The sequence below is a fragment of the Xenopus laevis genome, chromosome 4S (genome assembly GCF_017654675.1).
Source record: "Xenopus laevis strain J_2021 chromosome 4S, Xenopus_laevis_v10.1, whole genome shotgun sequence".
NCBI classification, from domain to species: Eukaryota; Metazoa; Chordata; class Amphibia; order Anura; family Pipidae; genus Xenopus; species Xenopus laevis.
In genome coordinates, this window is record NC_054378.1 from 12,898,996 (window position 1) to 12,921,987 (window position 22,992).

Consider the following 22,992-nt stretch of genomic DNA (forward strand, 5'->3'; position numbering starts at 1 on the left):
TTTTACAAGTTTATTGGTAAGTTCATTGGCAGTAAATTTTAAATACCACTGCCGGCCTCAGCTGGTGAACTACAGGCTAGGCCACTGCAATACAGGTATGGGACCTGTTATCCAGAATGCTCAGGACCTGGGTCTTTCCAGATAACAGATGTTTCCATAATTTGGATCTTCATGCCTTAAGTCTACTAGAAAATCATGTAAACATTAAATAAACCCAATAGGCTGGTTTTGCTTCCAATAAGAATTAACTATATCTTAGTTGGGATCAAGTACAAGCTACTGTTTCATTATTAGAGGAAGAAAATTGATTATTTGGATTAAATGGAGTCGACGGGAGACGGCCTTCCCATAATTTGGAACTTTCTGGATAACAGGTTTCTGGATAACAGATCCCATACGCGAACCAGTGACAGCCCTACCCCCATTATTGTACTTATCACTGGTTTCATGGTGTAATTACGCGTTGCCTCCTGTTTTAATAAAGGCGTAATTTGTTAGGTGTCATTTTATTGACATGATATTTGATTAATAAGTGAAGGAATCGGCTTTGAACATGAAGAGCAGAGACGGCGTGTTTAATGAAATTATTATTAAAATGACTTCGTTGAGACCGCAATTCCCCGGGATAATGAGCTGGGTAACATACTTTAATATAAAGAGAGAGAGATGCCTTCTGGAGCTTAGTGATTCTTATCCATTTCCATAGATGAATAAAGGGGGATTTTAGAATTATTTTCATAATTAATTAAGCCCCACTCGTTAGCGGCAGTCAGACTGACGGGGGGCATGGTATCATTTCACTTTTTGTTGTTGTTTTAATTACCTAGAATAGGTATTGTGCTAACTATAGAGCAGGGGTCCCCAACCTTTGTAAAAAGAGTTGGGAAACAACACAAGCATGAAAAAGTCTCTTGGGGTGCCAAATAAGGGCTGTAATTGACTATTTGGTAGCCCCTACGTGGATTGGCAGCCTACAGGAGGCACTGCTTAGCACTATACTTAGTTTTCATGCAATTAAAACTTGCTTCCAAGCCTGGAATTCAAAAATAAGCCCCTGCTTTGAGGACACTAAGAGCAACATCCAAGGGGTTGGAGAGCAACATGTTACTCATGAGCTACTGGTTGGGGATCACTGCTATAGAGCAAGCAGAACCAGTGACTGCTGGGGGCTCCAGAAGGTATAGGTGGGCTAGTTGTGCACTGACTCGAAAGCAGTTGGACTATAGGTTTTGAAAAAAACATTTAAGTTTAATGAGGACCTAGATTTATTTTGCTCTGGGGTCCAAAGACCTGTCAGCCCTTTTTTGGGAGTCTCTTGTAATGCTACCTCCAGCAGTGGCACAGTTGGTAGTGTGTGGTCTTGGCAGTACTGGGCATGATTGTGGTGGAATAGAAAGGATCTGGGAAGGTGAATATCTCTGGACTTTGACATTACTTACAGCACAGAAAATCGACATTGGGGTTGACTGCACTTGACCTGCAGGGTGGAGTGAGTGGCACGCCAGTAGCCTTAACTACTTAGCCATTGGTGGCCCCAGGTTCCACAGTCTGACACTGGCCCCAGAGCCCTGTATCAGGCATAGGCTGCTTTAGATGGGGAACTGTACCTTTTGTAGGCCACTCCTGGGATGATGGGCATTGTTGTTCTGGAGGCCTCAAGTTGTATATTTCAGGTTTGAAACCCAGCCTTCCTCCGTTCCCTGTAACTCTAGGCTTGGGTCCACCTATCTCACTGTTTAGGGTCAGTCCACACGAGCAGATTCAGGGTGACTAATAGCCTTTTCTTCTGGGCGACAATCTCCCCGAACTGCTTTCGCGTGGCTTCCCGTCCGCTATAGTGAAAAGTCGCCTGCGCTAAAGCATGCGCAGAGTTTCGTTTTCAGAAGTAGCCCGAAGTTGCTTCACGAAAAAACGTCGGGCAACTTCGGAAAGCGAAGCACCACGTGTGCGTTATCGCAGGTGACTTTTCATTATAGCGGACGGGAAGACACGCGAGGCAGTTCGGGGAGATTGTCGCCCAAAAGAAGAGGCAATTAGTCGCCAGGCAACTAAATCTCCCGAATCTGCTCGTGTGTGGACTGACCCTTAACTGTGGGTCCCCAGTGTTGCTGCTCTACTAACCCGATCAACCTTTTGTCTAGGATTAGAAGATCATGGGATTTCAAGGAATTGTAATTCTACTTAATTATTGATTTGTTGAATCTTGTAATTCTCAGGGGGTTGGGTTTGTTACTTAGGATCATTGTTAACCAGTCTTCCGCTGTATCTTTCCTAAAGCCCTGAAAGCCTCTCGAGCAGTTTAAATGAATCTGCAATGCAGATAGAATTAATGTTGTACTGGAAGTGCATTGTGGTGCTGTGTTAAAGCAAGAGGAGCAAATAATACAATACAAGTAGTCTTCACCAGGTCTAGTAATAGCAACCAATCAGAGATCAGAGAAAAACAGAGGTTTTTGTGCCTCACCCAGGATAGCAACTCATTTTGTTTTTGTTGTGGGGCTGTTGCATAAAGACTAATTAGGGTGAGATATGGGAATAATGCCTATTTGTTCTCATTGATGAACCTGAAAGCCCTTCTTAAAATACATTTAGAATGAGAATTGGGGATAATGCTTGTTTTTTTTTTTTTACCTAGGCACCCCTTTATTTTCTTTTTGATAGCCCTTAGAAACCCAACTAGAAGACTGATTATGGCTTGATTTGGGGGTAATGCTTATTTTCTCACATAGATACCCCTGAAATTCCAACCAGGGTCGGATTTACATAGCGGGTGCCTCTAGGCCCAATTTCGTTCATCGGCCCCGTCCCCTCCATTTTATTCACTCAAATTTTCATCATCAGGACTGGAGCAATGGGGATTGGTGCACGGGAAATTTAAAAAAACTATAGTATCTCTTGCGCATCCCCAGTGTTTCTGGACAAATGTGGGTGTGGTTGGGCAGAATGCCGCCCCCCTAAAATCCTGCCGCCCTAGGCCCGGGCCTTGGTGGCCTCTCCACAAATCCGGGCCTGAGTCCAACTCAAAGGTCAATTTGGGTGAAATTTGGGGATAATACCTATTTGCTCTACTATTCCGGATGCTCAATTCAAAGGTCATTTAGGGTAAGATTTTAGGTATAATACATAAATGTTCTCCTGAATACAACTGAAATCTCAACTATAAAGTCAAAATTGGGTAAGCTTTGTGGTTGATGTCTATTAGCTCTCCTAGATACTCCTGAAAGAGCTACTAGAAGTTCTGTTTCATGAGATTTAGGGATATCTATTTGCTCTCCTAGATACCCCTGAAAGTCCAATATCGATTTGTTTTTGTAGTTACCCCTGAAATCCCAACTAGTAGGTCGAATTGGGTGAGATTTTTGAATAATGGCTGTTTGCTCTCCTAGATACTCCTGAAAGCCCAACTAGACTGTCAACTAGACTAGACACCAGTGGAGGAAGTGTTCCATGTTGGTGAACCACCAGTTAGCTCTAATAGTTTTAAATCTCCCACCATTTGCTCTTTGCGCAAATGGAGCTCATGTCATTTAATTATGTCATCATTATGTAATGATGTCATCATGATATACGCATGCTTGGTTATTCCATAGTCCAAGGAAAGACCTAGAAGTACAGACTTGGGGTGACTGAAGACTGGAACTCATTTTAAGACTCTTCAATAACTTCTATAACACCCGCTTTCCTTATATCATTAAATACACACAAGGAGGATGAAAAGAACCTAATTACATTCTGGCACTTCAAGGAATAAGTAGTTTCTTTCCATATATTGACAGACGAGGAAATAGACCGCAAATCCATATTTGTCACTCACCAATCTCGACAGCCACCCCTATGGGAAACGCTGCCTCTCCCTAAAGATTTCCCGTCATGTGCTGAGAGATTGAGGTTAGAAATGCTAGCCTCCAGAAATTCATGCTGATATTTAAACTGTCATGTCTTTAATTTGCACTTACTGATCGTTAGAGAACGACAAGCCTTTGGCAGCATTGTTTGTTTATTGTTAGGTGCAAAGAAAACCATCAGTGGATGAATGTAAATTAGTCACGTCCCGGGGTGGAGCAAATGTTCTTTCATTCCAGGGATGACGTTTTTAGGGCCCTGTAAATTCGCTGCTGCGGAATGCGTCAGACGGCCCTTTATTAATGGGCAAGTTAACCTTTAAATTAACTTTTAAGTGGGATGCTAATCATTTATTTGCGTTATTAGTGCTACTTATATGCATGTACCCTTTTAGGATAGAGTGGTGTAAAAATCTCCTGTTGCTTTGATTGGCAGCTTGTTTTAGCAGGGTGAACATTTCTGATGCTCTGATTGGCTACAGCTTTGTTTGTGCCTTTCCTATACAATAAAGCTGATACAGTGTTAACTCCAGCCTTGCAACTTAAAGGATAAGTAAACTGATTATTTTAAAATCCCTAAAAAGACTCTAAACAGCCCCCAAAATGACCTCTCTTCTAACATTGAGTCTGATGTCCTTTCAAGAAGCTGTAACCTGCAGTGGGAATCAGTAGCTTCCTTATCTAATATGAAGCTCCACCCCCTTTGTTATACTGAATCTTCCTTCCTTCACACACTATTTCTTGATAGAAGTCAGTATAGAAAGTAGATCAAATCTTAGGTGCTTGTAGAACTCACCAGTTGTGAAGGGGGGTCCAGGTGCACTACCCTGAACCCTCAGCTCAGGGAGTGGACCACCGTACTGTATATTTTTGCCCCTAATGAAGCCCCCGGAACGCGTAAGGCCTATATTTATGGGGCCTTTATGTTTTGTAATATTTAATTGATGGAATAAATATATTTTTTCAATTTCTGAGTGTGCAGTCTTCACCTTTGGAACATTCTTTACCCTTGGTGACTCCATTGGGGAGTCCCGTAAGTACTGCACCTTACTTTTGTTAAATTGGTTGTGCGCTGTCTGACTTTTTTGTTTTGACTTAATCATAGGCTCACATACTCGCCCAAAGCTAGCTGATCTGATCTTATGACCAGGGCCACAAAACTTGGATCATACAGAGGCATCTATGGCTTAGTTGGATGATGACAGCATCAAAAGGCTGATGTGGCCCTTGTCGGACAGGAAAATCAAACCTGTCGATTTTCATCTAGTTATTTTTTGGGCAGTCCCATTAGTGGGCTCCATACTTGGGCCAATAAAGAAGGCAGGATCTGTGGGTTGAAATCAACCTCTGTATGGCCACCTGTAGGCTTTGGTCACCAGATATTTCTGGAATGCAGCTGCCCCTGCATGTTTACCCCATTAATATGTTCAGGAATTTTGGTAGTTGTAGTTCTGGGGACACATCAAGACAGAACCCTCACTACCATATCACTCCTGGGGTCTCCTAAGAAAGCTCGGCATCTTCTGCAGGTTATTCCACCTCAAGGAAGGTTTGCCACCTGGATGCCATTTTCAGCTCCTGCTGCTGACAATAATGCTGAATGTCATTGTTATTTGTAGGTACAAAAAATAATCCCTTTTTAGGTATGGTTCAATTTTTTCCCATGAATAGAGGCACCCAAAATCTGGGGTCCTTACTAGAAGAGAGCCAAGAGCCAGAACTTATTTCCTTCCCAGATATTTAAACTACAGCACCAATTTTTGTTTTTCCAGGAATGGGGGTGCCCAATATCTGGAATATTTAGAGTCAAGAACCAAAACCTAGTCCCTTTTCAGCTTTTTTATACTACAGCAACAGTTAAGTGCCCTGTTGTAAATGGGGGCACTGAAAGTTACAACAATCCCTAACTATGGACCACAAAAGGGATGTGGCTTAGTCAATAATGGGTGTGCTTGGGCAGACCTCTGCATATTTGGGAGAAGCAGGGTATGACCAGGAGCGACTTAAGGCAAGCTTTGTTTTTCTAAACACAGGTCCCCAATCTTCTTAATTGCCAAGGCCCACTACCCAAGGTAACCCATCATGCTAAGAACCTCTGGAAGGTTGGGCCCTGTCCACTAAATAGTATAAAGCCCCAAGAGTTCTGACAGGGACCCCATTCCCACAGACAGGATGACCTTATTTTTGTAACCTTAGTGGAGGGCACCCTCAAATGAATCTTGGCACACAAAGGTTATTGCTCTTGAGTCCATAAAACCTTTGGTTTAAGAAAAAACATGTGACAGCTCTTATGATATATCTTATTTATATGAATGATGTGCCTTCATGAAATAAAATAACTATAGCCCCACTGGCCACCTGGTAGTTACGCCACTGCACGTACTGAAGCTATGTTTCAGGGAAATATAATCAATAATACGAAAAGTCTGTATTGTCCTATACCTCTAATTATTATAGAATATTTACATCTCCTCTTGTACATTTGCAGCCTTTCTAATGATAAAATATACCTCTGCCCGTCCCTGGTCTACTCTTATGCTTATTATTTTTGTGCATTCTCCCAAATATATATATATATATATATATATATATATACTGTATTTCCCTTATGAAAACAAACTAGACGAGATTGGGTGAGATTGCAGAGACATCTCAGGGTGAATATGTAATGGGAAAGAATAATGGCTGGGATAATAGAATGTTACATTATAAGAGAAAAAGGCAATTTTCACATATGGGATAGAGCTTCTCAAGAATCTATTACTTTTAATTCTTCATGTATAAAAGAAAATGGACCCTGGAAGGCATGAAATACTGTGGCTCTTGAGGTCCATTTCACAGGGGTGTATGCAGAACATCCTACATCTGTGCATTAAATACCCCATAGGCTGCATTATAAGTTTAAATATTCACAGAAGGAATCATGTGTTACCCACTGTAAACCCTACCCTCATACTATGGGGCTTGAGGGCCCAAACAGCCAACGAGTTGAGTAGAACGATAGGAACATGCTGTAAAACTTGCCCTAGTAGCTTATCCTACAGCAGTGACTTTTAAGCCATGGGTGTGTATAAACTAGCTATAAACTGAGGTCTTCCCAAACAGTGGACTATAAATTGGGCTTCCAACCCCAAAAAGTCTTTACCCCCCCTGATTGCTCTTTTTTTTTTTTTTACTACATTTTTTACCCATATGTTGAACTGGTAGGCCTTGCTGGGAATTCATGGTGCGAGAATAATGTTGCATTGTTGTGGGTGACAGACAGCTGGGGAATATGATCGTACAGAGGTTGTGCAGTCATTATCTTGCAAATGATAGAGAAAATGACAAGTTAGACAATAAGTCTTGTCTGCACAGCCACCAGGTATAAATCATATTGTTGTAAGAAACCTATTCCGGCTATTATATTTAAATACTATTGTAACAACTTGTTGCATCTTTATCTTTCCTGTTATCATAATGACATTCACCTTCTGCTCATTATCCACTGCTGTTTCATCTTTCTATCTCTCCTCTTTTATATTCTGAAGTTCTCTGCATTGTTTGCTTACTATCAACTTGTCTTATCCTTAAGTGTTGAGGGTATGATGTCCTTCTTGTACAGAGCCATAGAGCTCTGAATTTTTAATGGTGCAACACACCTCATTATGGTTGGACAGGAGGTCCAACCCTGAGATTCCTGCAGTGGCCAATGGTAATGTTGTAGAACCACAGGGCTTTCTAGAAAATTAGTTAATCGAGCTGTGTAGATAGAGAGGTCTCTAACGCACCAATGACAAGGATGTAGAGTCATCATGTAACTAATAAATGAGTTCTTCTAATTGAATAAACTAATGGGTCCACTGAAGCCTGAGTCCATCCAGGGTGGCAGGGGTGCAGAGTCACTGTATTTTCCAGGAAATAAGTTAATCTAGCTGAGTTGTTTTATGGGTCCACTGAAGCCTGAACCTATCAAGAGTGACAAGTGAGTAGCCATGGTGCTTTCTAATTTCAGGAAATTAGATAATCTAATGGTCCACTGAAGCCCATTTTTATCAAGAGTGACAATGGGGTAGAGATATGCTAGTTTCCCAGAAATTAATTCATCTAGTTGAGTAGACTTAAGTGTTCACTGAAGCCCAAGTCTTTCAAGAGTGGTGAGGGTTGTAGAGTCATGGTACTTTCCCAGCTGAGCAGGCTCATGGATCCACTGAAGCCTGAGAACAACAAGAGTGACAAGGGTGTAGAATCATGGTACTTTCCAAAAAAATTGTTTATCTAGTTGAGCAGACTCATTGATCCACTGAAGCCTGAGAACAACAAGAGTGACAAGGGTGTAGAATCATGGTACTTTCCAAAAAATTAGTTCATCTAGTTGAGCAGACTCATTGATCCACTGAAGCCAGGGCCCATCATACATCTCCTGGTATCTTGGTGGACCAATGTGACAATGTCCTTAAACCCTTGACCCATATTCTCTCTTCTACTATACTTTCTTTCTACATTCTCTTACATCTTCTTTCTTGGTTTGTTTCTTCTGTTCTTCATTGATAGTTCATTGTTTTGTTTTCACTGCCGAACCTTCTCCATTCTGAAAGCCTCTCATCTTCTTTATGGTTGTAGTGCTTTATGGTGAATGACACTGAACATGCCCCGCAGTCCCACTTCCAGTGAAGATGAGATGGCGCAGAGCTTTTCAGACTACTCAATGGAATCGGAATCCGACAGCTCTAAAGAAGAGACCATCTATGACACCATCAAAGCCACTGCGGAGCGTCCGACCAGTCGGCTGGAAGATATCCAGACCAATACTATGGTCATCAGGATTGTGATCACAGATCTTCAGCAAACCGTGAGCCCTTGATTCCTTTCGTAGTTAAAGGATCACTCCTGGTTGGTCTGTTATTAAATGTGAATCTGCCACTGGATTCACTGGGTGCAAATCTAGTGCTGCTATTGATGCAACCCGATATGGGAATCCTAAAGCTACTGCCAGGTCCAGGGTGGCAGTTGCTCCAGGGTTCCCCAGCATCAGTAGACCCAGTTGTGCACCTTTTATCATCTATACTATGTTAAAAAACTTTATTTTATAGGATTGTCTCATGCATACAGGTATTGTAAAACCTTACAAGCTGTTGAGGCTCACTTTGTATCAACTTGTGGCTTCACCAGGATGGCAGCTATGAGAAGAATTAAACACATCGGGCAAGAATGACACTTAGTTCTGGGAAGATTGAATTTTCCAGATGGTCTGTATCTGACCAATCCCTGATTAGATAATGGGGCTACAATGTAGTTTAATGAATGGCTGTAGTGTAGTATCTCTGTAAATGATTGCTACTTCCTACATCAGTGCAGATAGGGACATACAAAAGCCTGTATCTGTGCTGATAAGAATGAGAAGTATCAATCACTGACGGTATGTGTCACTATCTTCATTGGTTTGTACATTCCAGTGCATTCATGATTCACTCAATGGGGCATACTCTTCCCTATGCCATTTCAATACACATTAGTGATATTATAGTTATTTGTAAATGTCCTTCCTATTAAAAGCAGCAACTGTCTGGCTGTTTATGTTCCCTGCAGTACTGGTTCTGAATCAGAAGTCAGCTGCAAAATCCCCCAGGCTTGTCTTTAGGTTCTGGTTCTGACAACACAAGGTGCCCCGATTTGTAAAAATCACCCTAAAGAGTCAATATGCCTTGACTTATTTTCCTTATAGATTTCTCTACTGTAGATATACAGGGCGAAGAAATAAAAGGTGCAAAACATGTGCCTGGTTACCAGGTCTGATAACCAATATTAGCCAATCAGATATTTGCATTAAAACAGGGGACTGGAGAATTCTGCCTGCTGAGTAATTGCTGTGGGTTAATATTAGGTTAGTAGACTTTCAGCTGACTAGTCACAAGCCTCCCAATCACCTTCCATCCAAATCAGTATGTGTGCTGGGGTAATTTGGACCATAGCAACCACATGGCTCAAATTGCAAACTGGAGAGATGCTGAATAAAAAGCGAAATAACTCAAAATCCACAAATAATAAAAAATGAAAACCGATTGCAAATTGTTTCAAAATATCACTCACTATATCATACTAAAGGTTAATTTAAAGGTAAACAACCCCTTTAAGTAGTCATAACCTGCACAGCGAGGTACCATAAATATATTTTAGTGTTGTAAGAATATTTTCCTCTACTAAGCACAATTCTACAAGAAAAGCCCCCTGTTTGCGCATAGCCTGTACCGAGATAAACCGTAAAACTATGGCAGCATAGGTATTTCCCTGTACTAAACACAATTCAGCAGGAACAGTCCCCAAGTTTGCTCATAGTCTGTACAGAGATAACCCATAAAACTATGGCAGCATACGTATTCCCCTGTACTAAGCACAATTCAGCAGGAAGAGCCCTCTTGTGATTGCTCACAGCCTTTACAAAGGGATTCCAAAAATCAATGCCAGCATAGGTATATTTCCTTGAACTAAGCATCATTTTGCAGGGATATTTTGAGGATATAGCGGCCCTTTATACTTTCACCCATCTTTATTACGTGTGTGTAATCCCAGTTTGCTTTCGCCTAGTGAATGCCAACAAACAATGCCCCCGGCTTATAAACAAAATATGCCAGTAACTCACTCAGCACAACAATGTGCTTACTAATACGGCGGAGCTGAGCCAAACAGAAGGAAATATTTCCCCTAATGTGACTGCTGGCGTCTGCAGCCGTAGGTCTTAAAGGGCACCACCAGGGCATTTTATATGCCCTGTGGCCTCTGGCATCAGAAGGGTTCCTTGGGAGTGGGAAATATGTTGATTAAACTACAAAAGGATAAATTATATTGCGCGACGATTGTTAGATGCTTTTGTTTTTTAAATCATGGGAGTCCAGCCTTACAAGATAAGATCCGCTCATGTGGTCGATTTGCCCACCAACCAGTGGCGTAAAAAATAATCTTCAGATTCCCAATTCCTGTGCCGCGTCTGACCTGCCCACATCCCAACTCTGCCCCACCCATTCCCGCACGACTTGCGTCGCAGTAAGAGAGCAGCTCGGGAGGAGGTTTTTCTTTAAATTAGTTATAGAGGACGCAGACCCCACAGTCAGGGACCCCCTGTTCTCCGGGCCACCCAGCCACTCTGCTTCCTCTATAGTTATGCCACTGTCACCAATGGCAGGGCAGTATCAAAGGGTAGGGCCGCATGATCCAATTACAATGAAGAGAATGCCAAAGTGATGAGGACCACATCAATTAGCCAATGTGGTCCTCGATCGCCAAAAAAAAATCAAACCTTGGCCAGATATCCATCTGGAAGACCTGTCAGAAGCCCCCATACACTGGCAGATAAGCTGCTGAATTGGCCTGAAGGACCCATGGCCAGGCCACCTTAAGCCTCACTTTGTTACAGGGCTGAACTGTGGCACCTACAGTGTATATTCTCTGAGACCCAAACTGTTAGCTTTGAGACATCTATTAGGAACTACGTTCGCAATGCAATTCACTGCCTGTGCTGCCGCAAAAGCAAATAATGAATTTCTTTGTTCTTGGCCAAAGAAATTCTGCTTAATCCAGTGACCAGGAACAGGGTCAGATTGGCGCACTGGGCTGCAAAGTAAAGGGCCCTTCTTGCAATCACCAGGGGCCCCCACCACAACCCCTGTCACACGATATATGTGAACGGGAAAGACACCGATGGGCCAGTTTATTGGGGAGCAGGACTGACCCTGACCAGGGGCTTCTAGGAAGGCTTCATAGTCCTGTAATCACAACGTACAAATACATAAATCATAAAGCAAACCATAATTGCAGAGCCAGACATCATAGGAAATTAAAGATAATTATGGAGGGAGTAACAAGTTTACACATCGCAGGCTAATTAAGGACATTCAGATCCCCAGGAGCCCAAATTAAAAAGAAAAAAACATAAATAGATAATCATTGGTGCACTTGTACCAGTTCCCTTTAATTGCCTATAGTCTGCATGCGCTACTGTATCCACTACTCAGTAACTGGGTGTGGGGGGCAAGCAGTTATTGAATTACATGTCTGTGCCCTCCATGATTTGCAATGAACTGTGGGTACAAATCGGGGGGGACAGGGGGGGAGTTGTAGAGGGCCCCGAGGGTAAGGGGGCCCCGGCCCCGGCCACGCCACACTTACTTGATTAGCCGGGCCCCCCATCTTTCTGAGAGCTGCTGACTTCGGGAAGGCATGGACGTTTAAGGGGCCCTGGCCACCAATTTTCTTATAATGTGTGGGGGGGGGGGGCTGGCCACCAATTTTGGCCACCAATTTTTTTCCTGATGTGGGGTCCTAGCCACCAATATTTTTTAATGGGGTGGGAACCCTAGCCACCAATATTTTTTTGTTTTTTTTACTGTGTGGTGGGGAGGGCGGACCTGTAGGCGGGGCTTGCGGTGGGCGCAGCCCAGGGGGCCCAGGAAATTTTGTCGTATGGGGCCCTGCGATTTCTGATGGCGGTCCTGGGTACTAGGGAAAACTCATCCACATACAGTATACTACTGTATGACCCCAGACTGCAAGTGCTAGCAGCTAAAAGGCTAATGAGGGATGCTCAGAGTTGTGCCTTTATATGGTCACAGAACCCCTCAGTGACTTCTAATATCCTTATCATTTACAGTAGGGGGTACATTATCCCTTATAATACATGAGTGATACTCAGAGTTCCCTGTATAACTCAGCCTGCAGCCTTGTGCCTTTATATGGTCACAGAACCCCCCAGTGACTTCCTTATAATTTATGGTAGGGGCCAGGGGTACAGTATCCCTTATACAGTAATTATTATGAATCTTTTTTATTGGTTATTAGGTGCTATGGTTCTAATATCTGATTTTTTGGGATTTGCAGAAATGCATCCGCTTCAACCCTCATGCCACAGTCTGGGTGGCCAAGCAGCGCATTCTGTGCACCCTCAACCAGAGTCTAAAGGACGTCCTCAACTACGGACTGTACCAACCCTTCAGTAATGGGAGGGAGGGCAAATTCCTGGAAGAGGAGAGGCTTCTCAGGGAATACCCCCAGCCCATGAGCAGAGGGGTTCCAACTCTGGAGGTCTGTATATTTACCCAACTGCTCCAAAGAAATAATCATGTTCTGTAACTTTGCAATGATAGGTTGAGTTTATTTTTATTTAAATTGTCCTGTTTTAAATTTTTTAGTTTCGTTACAAGAAGAGGTTGTACAAAGAGCCCAGCCTTGATGAGAAGCAGATAGCCAAGCTACATACCAAGGTACATGTGCCAAAATGCTTATAAATGGGCAGTGTATCCTAAGTAGGTATTGCTGTAGTCAGTATTTGCTTGCTGTTCATTTTGACCAACTGGATACAGCTGGCAGAAAATTAAGTTAGTGCATAGAGGAAAGTCTTGTGATGTTGCACAGCTCAGAGCTGACCACAGAAACGTTGGATGGGACTCTGTTTACCAACTTCATTTTCTGAGCAGCCATTGAGCTACAGCTTTCTTTATGCTTTGCCAGGTTTCTGGGTACAGTTTCCTCCTCCTCAGTAGCCATGCATGTTAATCATCTGAAAAGATGATGTTTCCACTGTTATATTATGGGGTAAAATAGTTCCATAGTAAGTTAATTTGAAAAAAGACACACGTCCATTAAGTTCAACCTTTTAAGTCTATATATAACCTGCCTAACTGCGAGTTGATCCAGAGGAAGGCAAAACCCTATCTGAAGCCTCTCCAGAGGGGGAAAAAAATTCTTCCAAAATGGCAAATGGACCAGTCCCTGGATCAACTTGTACTAGGAGCTATCTTTCATAACCCTGTATTCCCTCCCTTGCTAAACACCATCCAACACCAACTTTGGTTTTCTTTGAATCAAGTGCTAGGGTGTCCTAAATAGTGATGTGAAGCATGACCTGAAAACTGGGGGATAGTTGGTTTGGGCTTCTATTTTGGGGGAGGGGTGATTTGGGGAGCAGACTACTCACAAGGCCTCCCAATCTTGTCTGGTGAAAGCCCTAAACTCTATGAGGTCATCTCTGATATCAATAGATGGAGCAGGTCCACATCGGTTCTAGAACCCCCTTCTTAACCCAACTGGACAAGTTAATTTTTTTTTAAATTCTTGCTGATTGTTCCATATTTCAGGGTAATCTAAGGAAATTTATGGATTATGTGCATCACTGCTCCGTGGAGAAAATTTGCAAGATGTTGGACCGAGGGCTGGACCCAAACTACCACGACCCAGATAATGGAGGTAGGAAAAGTGCAATTTCTGCAATGCTCACATATGGAGACATACAATGACTTCTCCTCTGTATGTATCCAGTATATAAACACCACAGACCCAATCCATAGCTGCACATTTTATACAGGGTTTCATATAAATGTATATATTATTCAATAACCCCCACCATTTAATTCATGCTTGTCTTTCAAGGAACAGTAACACCAAAAAATGAAAGTGTTTTGAAGTAATGATATTGTAATGTGCTGTTGTTCTGCACTGGTACAGGTCTGTTTGCTTCTACTATAGTTTTATATAAACAAGCTGCTGTGTAGCCATGGGGGCAGCCATTCAAGCACAGGATACATAGTAGATAACAGATAAGTACTACTATAGTTTATATAAACAAGCTGCTGTGTAGCCATGGGGGCAGCCATTCAAGCACAGGATACACAGTAGATAACAGATAAGTACTACTATAGTTTATATAAACAAGCTGCTGTGTAGCCATGGGGGCAGCCATTCAAGCACAGGATACACAGTAGATAACAGATAAGTACTACTATAGTTTATATAAACAAGCTGCTGTGTAGCCATGGGGGCAGTCATTCAAGCACAGGATATACAGTAGATAACAGATAAGTACTACTATAGTTTATATAAACAAGCTGCTGTGAGCCATGGGGGCAGCCATTCAAAACTGAAAAAGGAGAAAAGGCACAGGATACACAGAAGATAACAGATAAACTCTTTAGTATACAACGGTATTCATTAGAATGTATCTGTTATCTACTGTGTATCATGTGCCCCCCATGGCTAAACAAAAGGAGTGTTTCTGAAGCAAACACACCAGTTTTACCAGTGCAGGGCAACAGTACATTATATTGTCATTCCTTTAAAACACTTTTATTTTTTAGTGTTACTGTTCCTTTAAGGATTTAATCATCAACATTTTCTATTAGGGATTCAATAAGGGGCTGGGATAAAACTTAATACATTACTTATCTGTTCCTCTCTGCGGAGATAAGAACTCAGATCAGAGGCTGCATCCGTGGATTCACCGGAAAGCGATTAGGAAAATGTGATGACTGCAGGATTAACATCGGAGAGATGGATGTCCCGGCTCTGCAGGGGTTACAGAATATTATCTGCGCTAAGGAAACAGAATTGAAAATGCCATATTTTATATATATATATTCTGTAGCCCACGCTTACTGTGGTCTTCTGGTTTTAAACTAGCATATAGCAAGTCATGTATGTTTTCAAATTAGAATGTTTCTTCATTTGGCCTTTAAAATGAACGACTCAGTTTTGCCAAATGTTCTATCTGTTCTCGCTTCCAACTATTAAATGGATATATACAGTAATACCCCAACTTTCCATTTACCAGGGGACCATGTCAAACTGGGCGTCAATTACCAGGAAAATGTAAGATCCTAGTACGGAAAAAAAGCGGTTTGTGTGGGGCCGCCAATAAAACAGTGTCAGTTCCAGGAAAGCTTAAAATCCATGGACGTAAATTTCTTCTGTAGGCAGAGGGATCATTTATAGGGTGCAAAAAGCATTAAAAGGCCGCAGTTGGCAATTTCCTTTGCACTTTGCTCTCTGGAGTAGAGATGTCGCGAACTGTTCGCCGGCGAACTTGTTCGCGCGAACATCGGGTGTTCGCGCTCGCCGGAAGTTCGCGAACGTCGCGCGACGTTCGCCATTTTGGGTTCGCCATTGTTGGCGCTTTTTTTTGCCCTCTCACCCCAGACCAGCAGGTACATGGCAGCCAATCAGGAAGCTCTCCCCTGGACCACTCCCCTTCCCTATAAAAACCGAAGCCCTGCAGCGTTTTTTCACTCTGCCTGTGTGTGCTGAAGAGATAGTGTAGGGAGAGAGCTGCTGCCTGTTAGTGATTTCAGGGACAGTTGAAAGTTTGCTGGCTAGTAATCGTTTTGATACTGCTCTGTTATTGGAGGGACAGAAGTCTGCAGGGGTTTGAGGGACATTTAAGCTTAGGTAGCTTTGCTGGCTAGTAATCTACCTTCTACTGCAGTGCTCTGTATGTAGCTGCAGTGGGCAGCTGTCCTGCTTCTGATCTCATCTGCTGACTGCTGCAATAACAGTAGTCCTTGTAAGGACTGCTTTTATTTATTTTTTTGTTGTTTTACTACTACTACTACTACTACTACTATAAGAGCCCAGTGCTATTAGTCTAGCAGTGTTGGGGAGTGGGACTGGTGTGCTAATCTGCTGCTCCTAGTAGTTCAGCAGCACCAACTTTAATTTTTTTTTTTAATATTCATTTTTTTTTATTTTACTTTTTTTTATTTTACTACCGCTGTAGTAGTGTATAAGTTGACCTTTTAGGCATTATTTGCCCTGTAGGCATTATTTGCACACTGTTTTCTTCAACCCGCCATCGAGCTGTGTGACCTTGTTCACATTCTGTCTAAATATCCATAATATTACCGTCTCCAGAAAAAACACCGGAGTCACTTTTTTCAAGCAGCCATAATATATTTTACGTAATCCGTATCCACCGCTGTAGTAGTGTATACGTTGGCCTTGTAGGCATTATTTGCACACTGTTTTCTTCAACCCGCCATCGAGCTGTGTGACCTTGTTCCCATTCTGTCTAAATATCCATAATATTACCGTCTCCAGAAAAAACACCGGAGTCACTTTTTTCAAGCAGCATTCATATATTTTACGTAATCCGTATCCACCGCTGTAGTAGTGTATACGTTGGCCTTGTAGGCATTATTTGCACACTGTTTCTTCAACCCGCCATCGAGCTGTGTGACCTTGTTCCCATTCTGTCTAAATATCCATAATATTACCGTCTCCAGAAAAAACACCGGAGTCACTTTTTTCAAGCAGCATTCATATATTTTACGTAATCCGTATCCACCGCTGTAGTAGTGTATACGTTGGCCTTGTAGGCATTATTTGCACACTGTTTTCTTCAACCCGCCATCGAGCTGTGTGACCTTGTTCCCATTCTGTCTAAATATCCATAATATTACCGTCTCCAGAAAAAACACCGGAGTCACTTTTTCAAGCAGCATTCATATATTTTACGTAATCCGTATCCACCGCTGTAGTAGTGTATACGTTGGCCTTGTAGGCATTATTTGCACAGTGTTTTCTTCAACCCGCCATCGAGCTGTGTGAGCTTGTTCACATTTTGTCTAAATATTGATAATATTATCGTCTCTAGAAAAACCACTTGAGTTACTTTTTTTCAAGCAGCATTCATATATTTTACGTAATCCGTATCCACCGCTGTAGTAGTGTATACGTTGACCTTGTAGGCATTATTTGCACACTGTTTTCTTCAACCCGCCATCGAGCTGTGTGAGCTTGTTCACATTTTGTCTAAATATTGATAATATTATCGTCTCTAGAAAAACCACTTGAGTTACTTTTTTTCAAGCAGCATTCATATATTTTACGTAATCCGTATCCACCGCTGTAGTAGTGTATACGTTGACCTTGTAGGCATTATTTGCACACTGTTTTCTTCAACCCGCCATCGAGCTGTGTGAGCTTGTTCACATTTTGTCTAAATATTGATAATATTATCGTCTCTAGAAAAACCACTTGAGTTACTTTTTTTCAAGCAGCATTCATATATTTTACGTAATCCGTATCCACCGCTGTAGTAGTGTATACGTTGACCTTGTAGGCATTATTTGCACACTGTTTTCTTCAACCCGCCATCGAGCTGTGTGAGCTTGTTCACATTTTGTCTAAATATTGATAATATTATCGTCTCTAGAAAAAACCACTTGAGTTACTTTTTTTCAAGCAGCATTCATATATTTTACGTAATCCGTATCCACCGCTGTAGTAGTGTATACGTTGACCTTGTAGGCATTATTTGCACAGTGTTTTCTTCAACCCGCCATCGAGCTGTGTGAGCTTGTTCACATTTTGTCTAAATATTGATAATATTATCGTCTCTAGAAAAACCACTTGAGTTACTTTTTTTCAAGCAGCATTCATATATTTTACGTAATCCGTATCCACCGCTGTAGTAGTGTATACGTTGACCTTGTAGGCATTATTTACACACTGTTTTCTTCAACCCGCCATCGAGCTGTGTGAGCTTGTTCACATTTTGTCTAAATATTGATAATATTATCGTCTCTAGAAAAACCACTTGAGTTACTTTTTTTCAAGCAGCATTCATATATTTTACGTAATCCGTATCCACCGCTGTAGTAGTGTATACGTTGACCTTGTAGGCATTATTTGCACACTGTTTTCTTCAACCCGCCATCGAGCTGTGTGACCTTGTTCACATTTTGTCTAAATATTGATAATATTATCGTCTCTAGAAAAACCACTTGAGTTACTTTTTTTCAAGCAGCATTCATATATTTTACGTAATCCGTATCCACCGCTGTAGTAGTGTATACGTTGACTTTGTAGGCATTATTTGCACAGTGTTTTCTTCAACCCGCCATCTAGCTGTGTGTATTATCGTTTCCAGAAAAACCAACTGAGTTTTTGTTGTTGTTGTTGTTTTTTTAAAAATAATGCCAGGCAAAGGCAGGCCGCCACGCAGAGGCCGTGCTAGGGGCCGTGCTGCTATGCAATCCTGTGGCCCTAGCAAATTTCCCAGTTTTAAAAAGCCAATGACCCTGAACTCCCAAAATGCTGAAGAGGTAGTTGACTGGCTTACACAGCACACCCCATCCTCTACCGTTTCTAACTTTACCACAACATCCTCCTCATCCTCCACTGCTATGGCCACCCCACGTAACACTTCCTCCACCACCGGTGCCCCTTCTTCACTGGGGTCAGAGGAGTTATTTTCCAATGAGTTTCTTGAACTGAGTAATGCGCAACCATTATTGCCAGAAGAAGATGAAGGAGATGAGGACCTTACACCAGATTTAATTCTGGCAGAGAACACGATAGAGATGGACATAATGAGTGATGAGGAGGAGGTCCCCGCTGCTGCTTCCTTCTGTGATGTGTCAGAAGAAATTGATGCATCTGAGGAGAATGATGATGAGGAGATTGATGTTTTGTGGGTGCCTAGTAGAAGAGAGCAAGAGGAGGGTAGTTCAGATGGAGAGACGGAGAGTCAGAGAGGCAGTAGGAGAATAAGACTTAGAAGAAGCAGGGAGGACAGCCCGCAGGGATCAGCAGGGCAACAACATGTATCGGCACCTGTGTTCAGCCGGCCAACGCACCCGCCATTGCCGCCAATACCGCCAACTCCGCCAACTTCTACTGTTACCGCCAGATCGCACACTTCCAAAAAGTCAGCAGTGTGGGATTTTTTTAATGTGTGTGCCTCTGACAAAAGCATTGTAATTTGCAATGAGTGCAGTCAGAAACTGAGCCTTGGTAAGCCCAACAGCCACATAGGTACAACTTCTATGCGAAGGCACATGAGCGGCAAGCACAAAGCACTTTGGGAGCAACACCTCAAAGGCAACAGGCAAACTAAAAGCCACACTCCTTCTGGTCCAGCATCTTACTGCTCTACCTCTGCTCTCCTTGACCCGTCTGAACCACCCTCCACTCCGCCTTCCACCTTGACCACCTGTTCCCATTCCCAGTCATCTGCCACCAGCCAAGTTTCTGTGAAGGCCATGTTTGAGCGTAAGAAGCCAATGTCTGACTGTCACCCCCTTGCCCGGCGTCTGACAGCTGGCTTGTCTGCACTCTTAGCCCGCCAGCTTTTACCATACCAGCTGGTGGACTCTGAGGCCTTCCGCAAATTTGTAGCAATTGGGACACCGCAGTGGAAGGTACCCAGCCGCAATTTTTTTTCTAAAAAGGGAATACCACACCTGTACCAACATGTGCAGAGCCAAGTTACCGCATCTCTGTCACTTAGTGTTGGGCCAAAGGTCCATATGACTACTGACGCATGGTCCTCCAAGCATGGTCAGGGCAGGTATGTCACCTACACTGCCCACTGGGTGAACTTGGTAATGGCTGGGAAGCAGGGAATGGGTAGCTCAACAACAACAGTGGAGTTGGTGTCACCGCCACGGATTGCACGCGGTTCTGCCACCACCTCTACTCCTCCATCGCTCTCTACCTCGTCTTCTTCTTCTTCTTACTCTGCTGCTGGGTCCTCCTTCTCCTCCTCCACACCTGTGCACCCCCAGCTCCCCCTAGGCTATTCGACGTGCCAGGTACGCCGTTGTCACGCTGTCTTGGGGATGACGTGCCTGGAAAGCAAAAAACCATACCGGATCTGTACTCCTGTCATCTCTGCAGTCACAGGCCGATCGGTGGCTGACCCCACACCAACTGCAGATCGGAAAAGTGGTGTGTGACAATGGAAGCAATCTGTTGGCAGCGTTGAGACTAGGCAATTTAACACATGTGCCCTGCATGGCACATGTGTTAAATTTAATAGTCCAACGTTTTGTCTCCAAGTACCCAGGATTCCAGGACGTTCTCACCCAGTCCAGAAAGGTGTCGGCCCATTTCAGACGTTCCTACACAGCCATGGCACGCCTTGCTGACATTCAGCAGCGCTACAACATGCCAGTCAGGCGTTTGATTTCTGACAGCCAGACTCGCTGGAATTCAACGCTCCTTATGTTGGAACGTCTGCTGCAACAACAAAGGGCCGTCAACGAGTACCTTTTTGAACTGGGTGGTAGGACTGGATCTGCACAGCTGGGGATTTTTTTCCCCCGTTACTGGGTGCTTATGCGCGATGCCTGCAGGCTCATGCGACCTTTTGAAGAGGTGACAAATATGGTCAGTCGCACCGAAGGCACCATCAGCGACCTAATACCCTTCGCTTTCTTCCTGGAGCGTGCCGTGCGACGAGTGGACAGATGAGGCTGTAGACCAGCGTGACGAGGAGCTGGAAGCGCACGATTTCTGGTCGGAATCACCAGAACGAACCCAGGCACCTGCTGCAACGCAGGGAGAGGTGCCAGAAGTGGAGTCAGAGGAGGAAGGTGGCTTTGTGGAGGAGGAGGAGGAGGACCAACAGGAGCAGGCTTCCCAGGGGGCTAGTGGTGACCTTTTGGGGACCCCTGGTCTTGTACGTGGCTGGGGGGAGGAGACCGTGGATGATGCAGTCCTTGATAATGAGGAAGCGGAGATGGATAGCTCTGCATCCAACCTTGTGAGAATGGGGTCTTTCATGCTGTCATGCCTGTTGAAGGACCCCCGTATCAAGAGGCTTAAGGAGAAGGACCTGTACTGGGTCGCAACGCTACTAGACCCTCGGTACAAGCATAAAGTGTCAGAAATGTTACCAACATACCACAAGTCCGAAAAGATGCGGCATTTACAAACCAGCCTGCAAAACATGTTGTACAATGCTTTTAAGGGTGATGTCACTTCAGGAACTCATCAACATTCCAGGGGCAGAGGTGCCAGTAATCCTGCCACGAGCCACACCTGCAAGGACAAAGCCCTTTGGCCAGTCTGTAACGTCAGACATGCAAATGTTTTTCTGTCCAAGGCAGCGCCACAACCCTTCTGGATCCACCCTCAAAGAACGCCTCGACCGGCAGGTAGCGGACTACCTGGCATTAACTGCAGATATCGACACTCTGAGGAGCGATGAACCCCTGGACTACTGGGTGCGCAGGCTTGATCTGTGGCCAGAGCTGTCACAATTTGCCATGAACCTCTTGTCTTGCCCCGCCTCAAGTGTGCTCTCAGAAAGGACCTTCAGTGCAGCAGGAGGGATTGTAACTGAGAAGAGAACTCGCCTAGGTCACAAAAGTGTCGATTACCTGACCTTTATTAAAATGAATGAGGGGTGGATCTCGGAGGGTTACTGCACGCCGGAAGACTTGTTCTGACTTCTATGCAGCTGTCCTTCTCTTCAAGCCTCATGACTCCACACACAGCTGTCCTTTAGCGTCCTCCTCCTCCCTCCGCCACCGTTACAAACTAGGGTGCAAACCCTACTGGTTTAATTTTTTCTGGCCTCTGTGCTTCAGTGGCTGCAACCAAAAAAACTGGGCAAACAATGTCTACAAGGTCAACGTATGGCAAAAAATGACTATTTTCAGCATTTATATGGCATATTTTTTCTGGCAACTGTGCTTCAGTGGCTGCGTCCAAAAAAATGCATATTTTCTGCATTTATATGGCATAATTTTTCTGGCAACTGTGCTTCAGTGGCTGCGACCAAAAAAATGCATATTTTCTGCATTTATATGGCATAATTTTTCTGGCCTCTGTGCTTCAGTGGCTGCAACCAAAAAAATTTATATTTTCAGCATTTATATGGCATAATTTTTCTGGCCTCTGTGCTTCAGTGGCTGCAACCAAAAAAAATTTATATTTTCAGCATTTATATGGCATAATTTTTCTGGCAACTGTGCTTCAGTGGCTGCGACCAAAAAAATTACTATTTTCAGCATTTATATGGCATATTTTTTCTGGCCTCTGTGCTTCAGTGGCTGCGGCCAAAAAACTGGGCAAACAATGCCTACAAGGTCAACGACGTTGACCTTGTAGGCATTGTTTGCCCAGTTTTTTTGGCCGCAGCCACTGAAGCACAGAGGCCAGAAAAAATATGCCATATAAATGCTGAAAATAGTAATTTTTTGCCATACGTTGACTCAACGTATATGGCAAAAAATGACTATTTTCAGCATTTATATGGCATATTTTTTCTGGCAACTGTGCTTCAGTGGCTGCGACCAAAAAAATGCATATTTTCTGCATTTATATGGCATAATTTTTCTGGCCTCTGTGCTTCAGTGGCTGCAACCAAAAAAATTTATATTTTCAGCATTTATATGGCATAATTATTCTGGCAACTGTGCTTCAGTGGCTGCGACCAAAAAAATGCATATTTTCTGCATTTATATGGCATAATTTTTCTGGCCTCTGTGCTTCAGTGGCTGCAACCAAAAAAATTTATATTTTCAGCATTTATATGGCATAATTTTTCTGGCAACTGTGCTTCAGTGGCTGCGTCCAAAAAAACTGGGCAAACAATGTCTACAAGGTCAACGTATGG

At 43.3% G+C, this 22,992-nt stretch overlaps 1 protein-coding gene across 9 annotated transcripts in view; it reads left to right on the forward strand.

Annotated features, from left to right (window-relative positions):
• The window catches only part of shank2.S (SH3 and multiple ankyrin repeat domains 2 S homeolog), a 299,657-nt gene that overhangs the window by 61,434 nt on the left and 215,231 nt on the right, over positions 1 to 22,992 (forward strand). For all 9 annotated transcript variants that reach the window (XM_041561943.1, XM_041561941.1, XM_018260197.2 and 6 more), the window contains exons 2-5: positions 8,445 to 8,673; positions 12,693 to 12,896; positions 13,004 to 13,075; positions 13,949 to 14,057. In XM_041561943.1, the coding sequence (XP_041417877.1) occupies positions 8,458 to 8,673; positions 12,693 to 12,896; positions 13,004 to 13,075; positions 13,949 to 14,057 (601 nt within the window). In that variant the 5' untranslated portion in view covers positions 8,445 to 8,457. The remainder of the gene's footprint in view (positions 1 to 8,444; positions 8,674 to 12,692; positions 12,897 to 13,003; positions 13,076 to 13,948; positions 14,058 to 22,992) is intronic.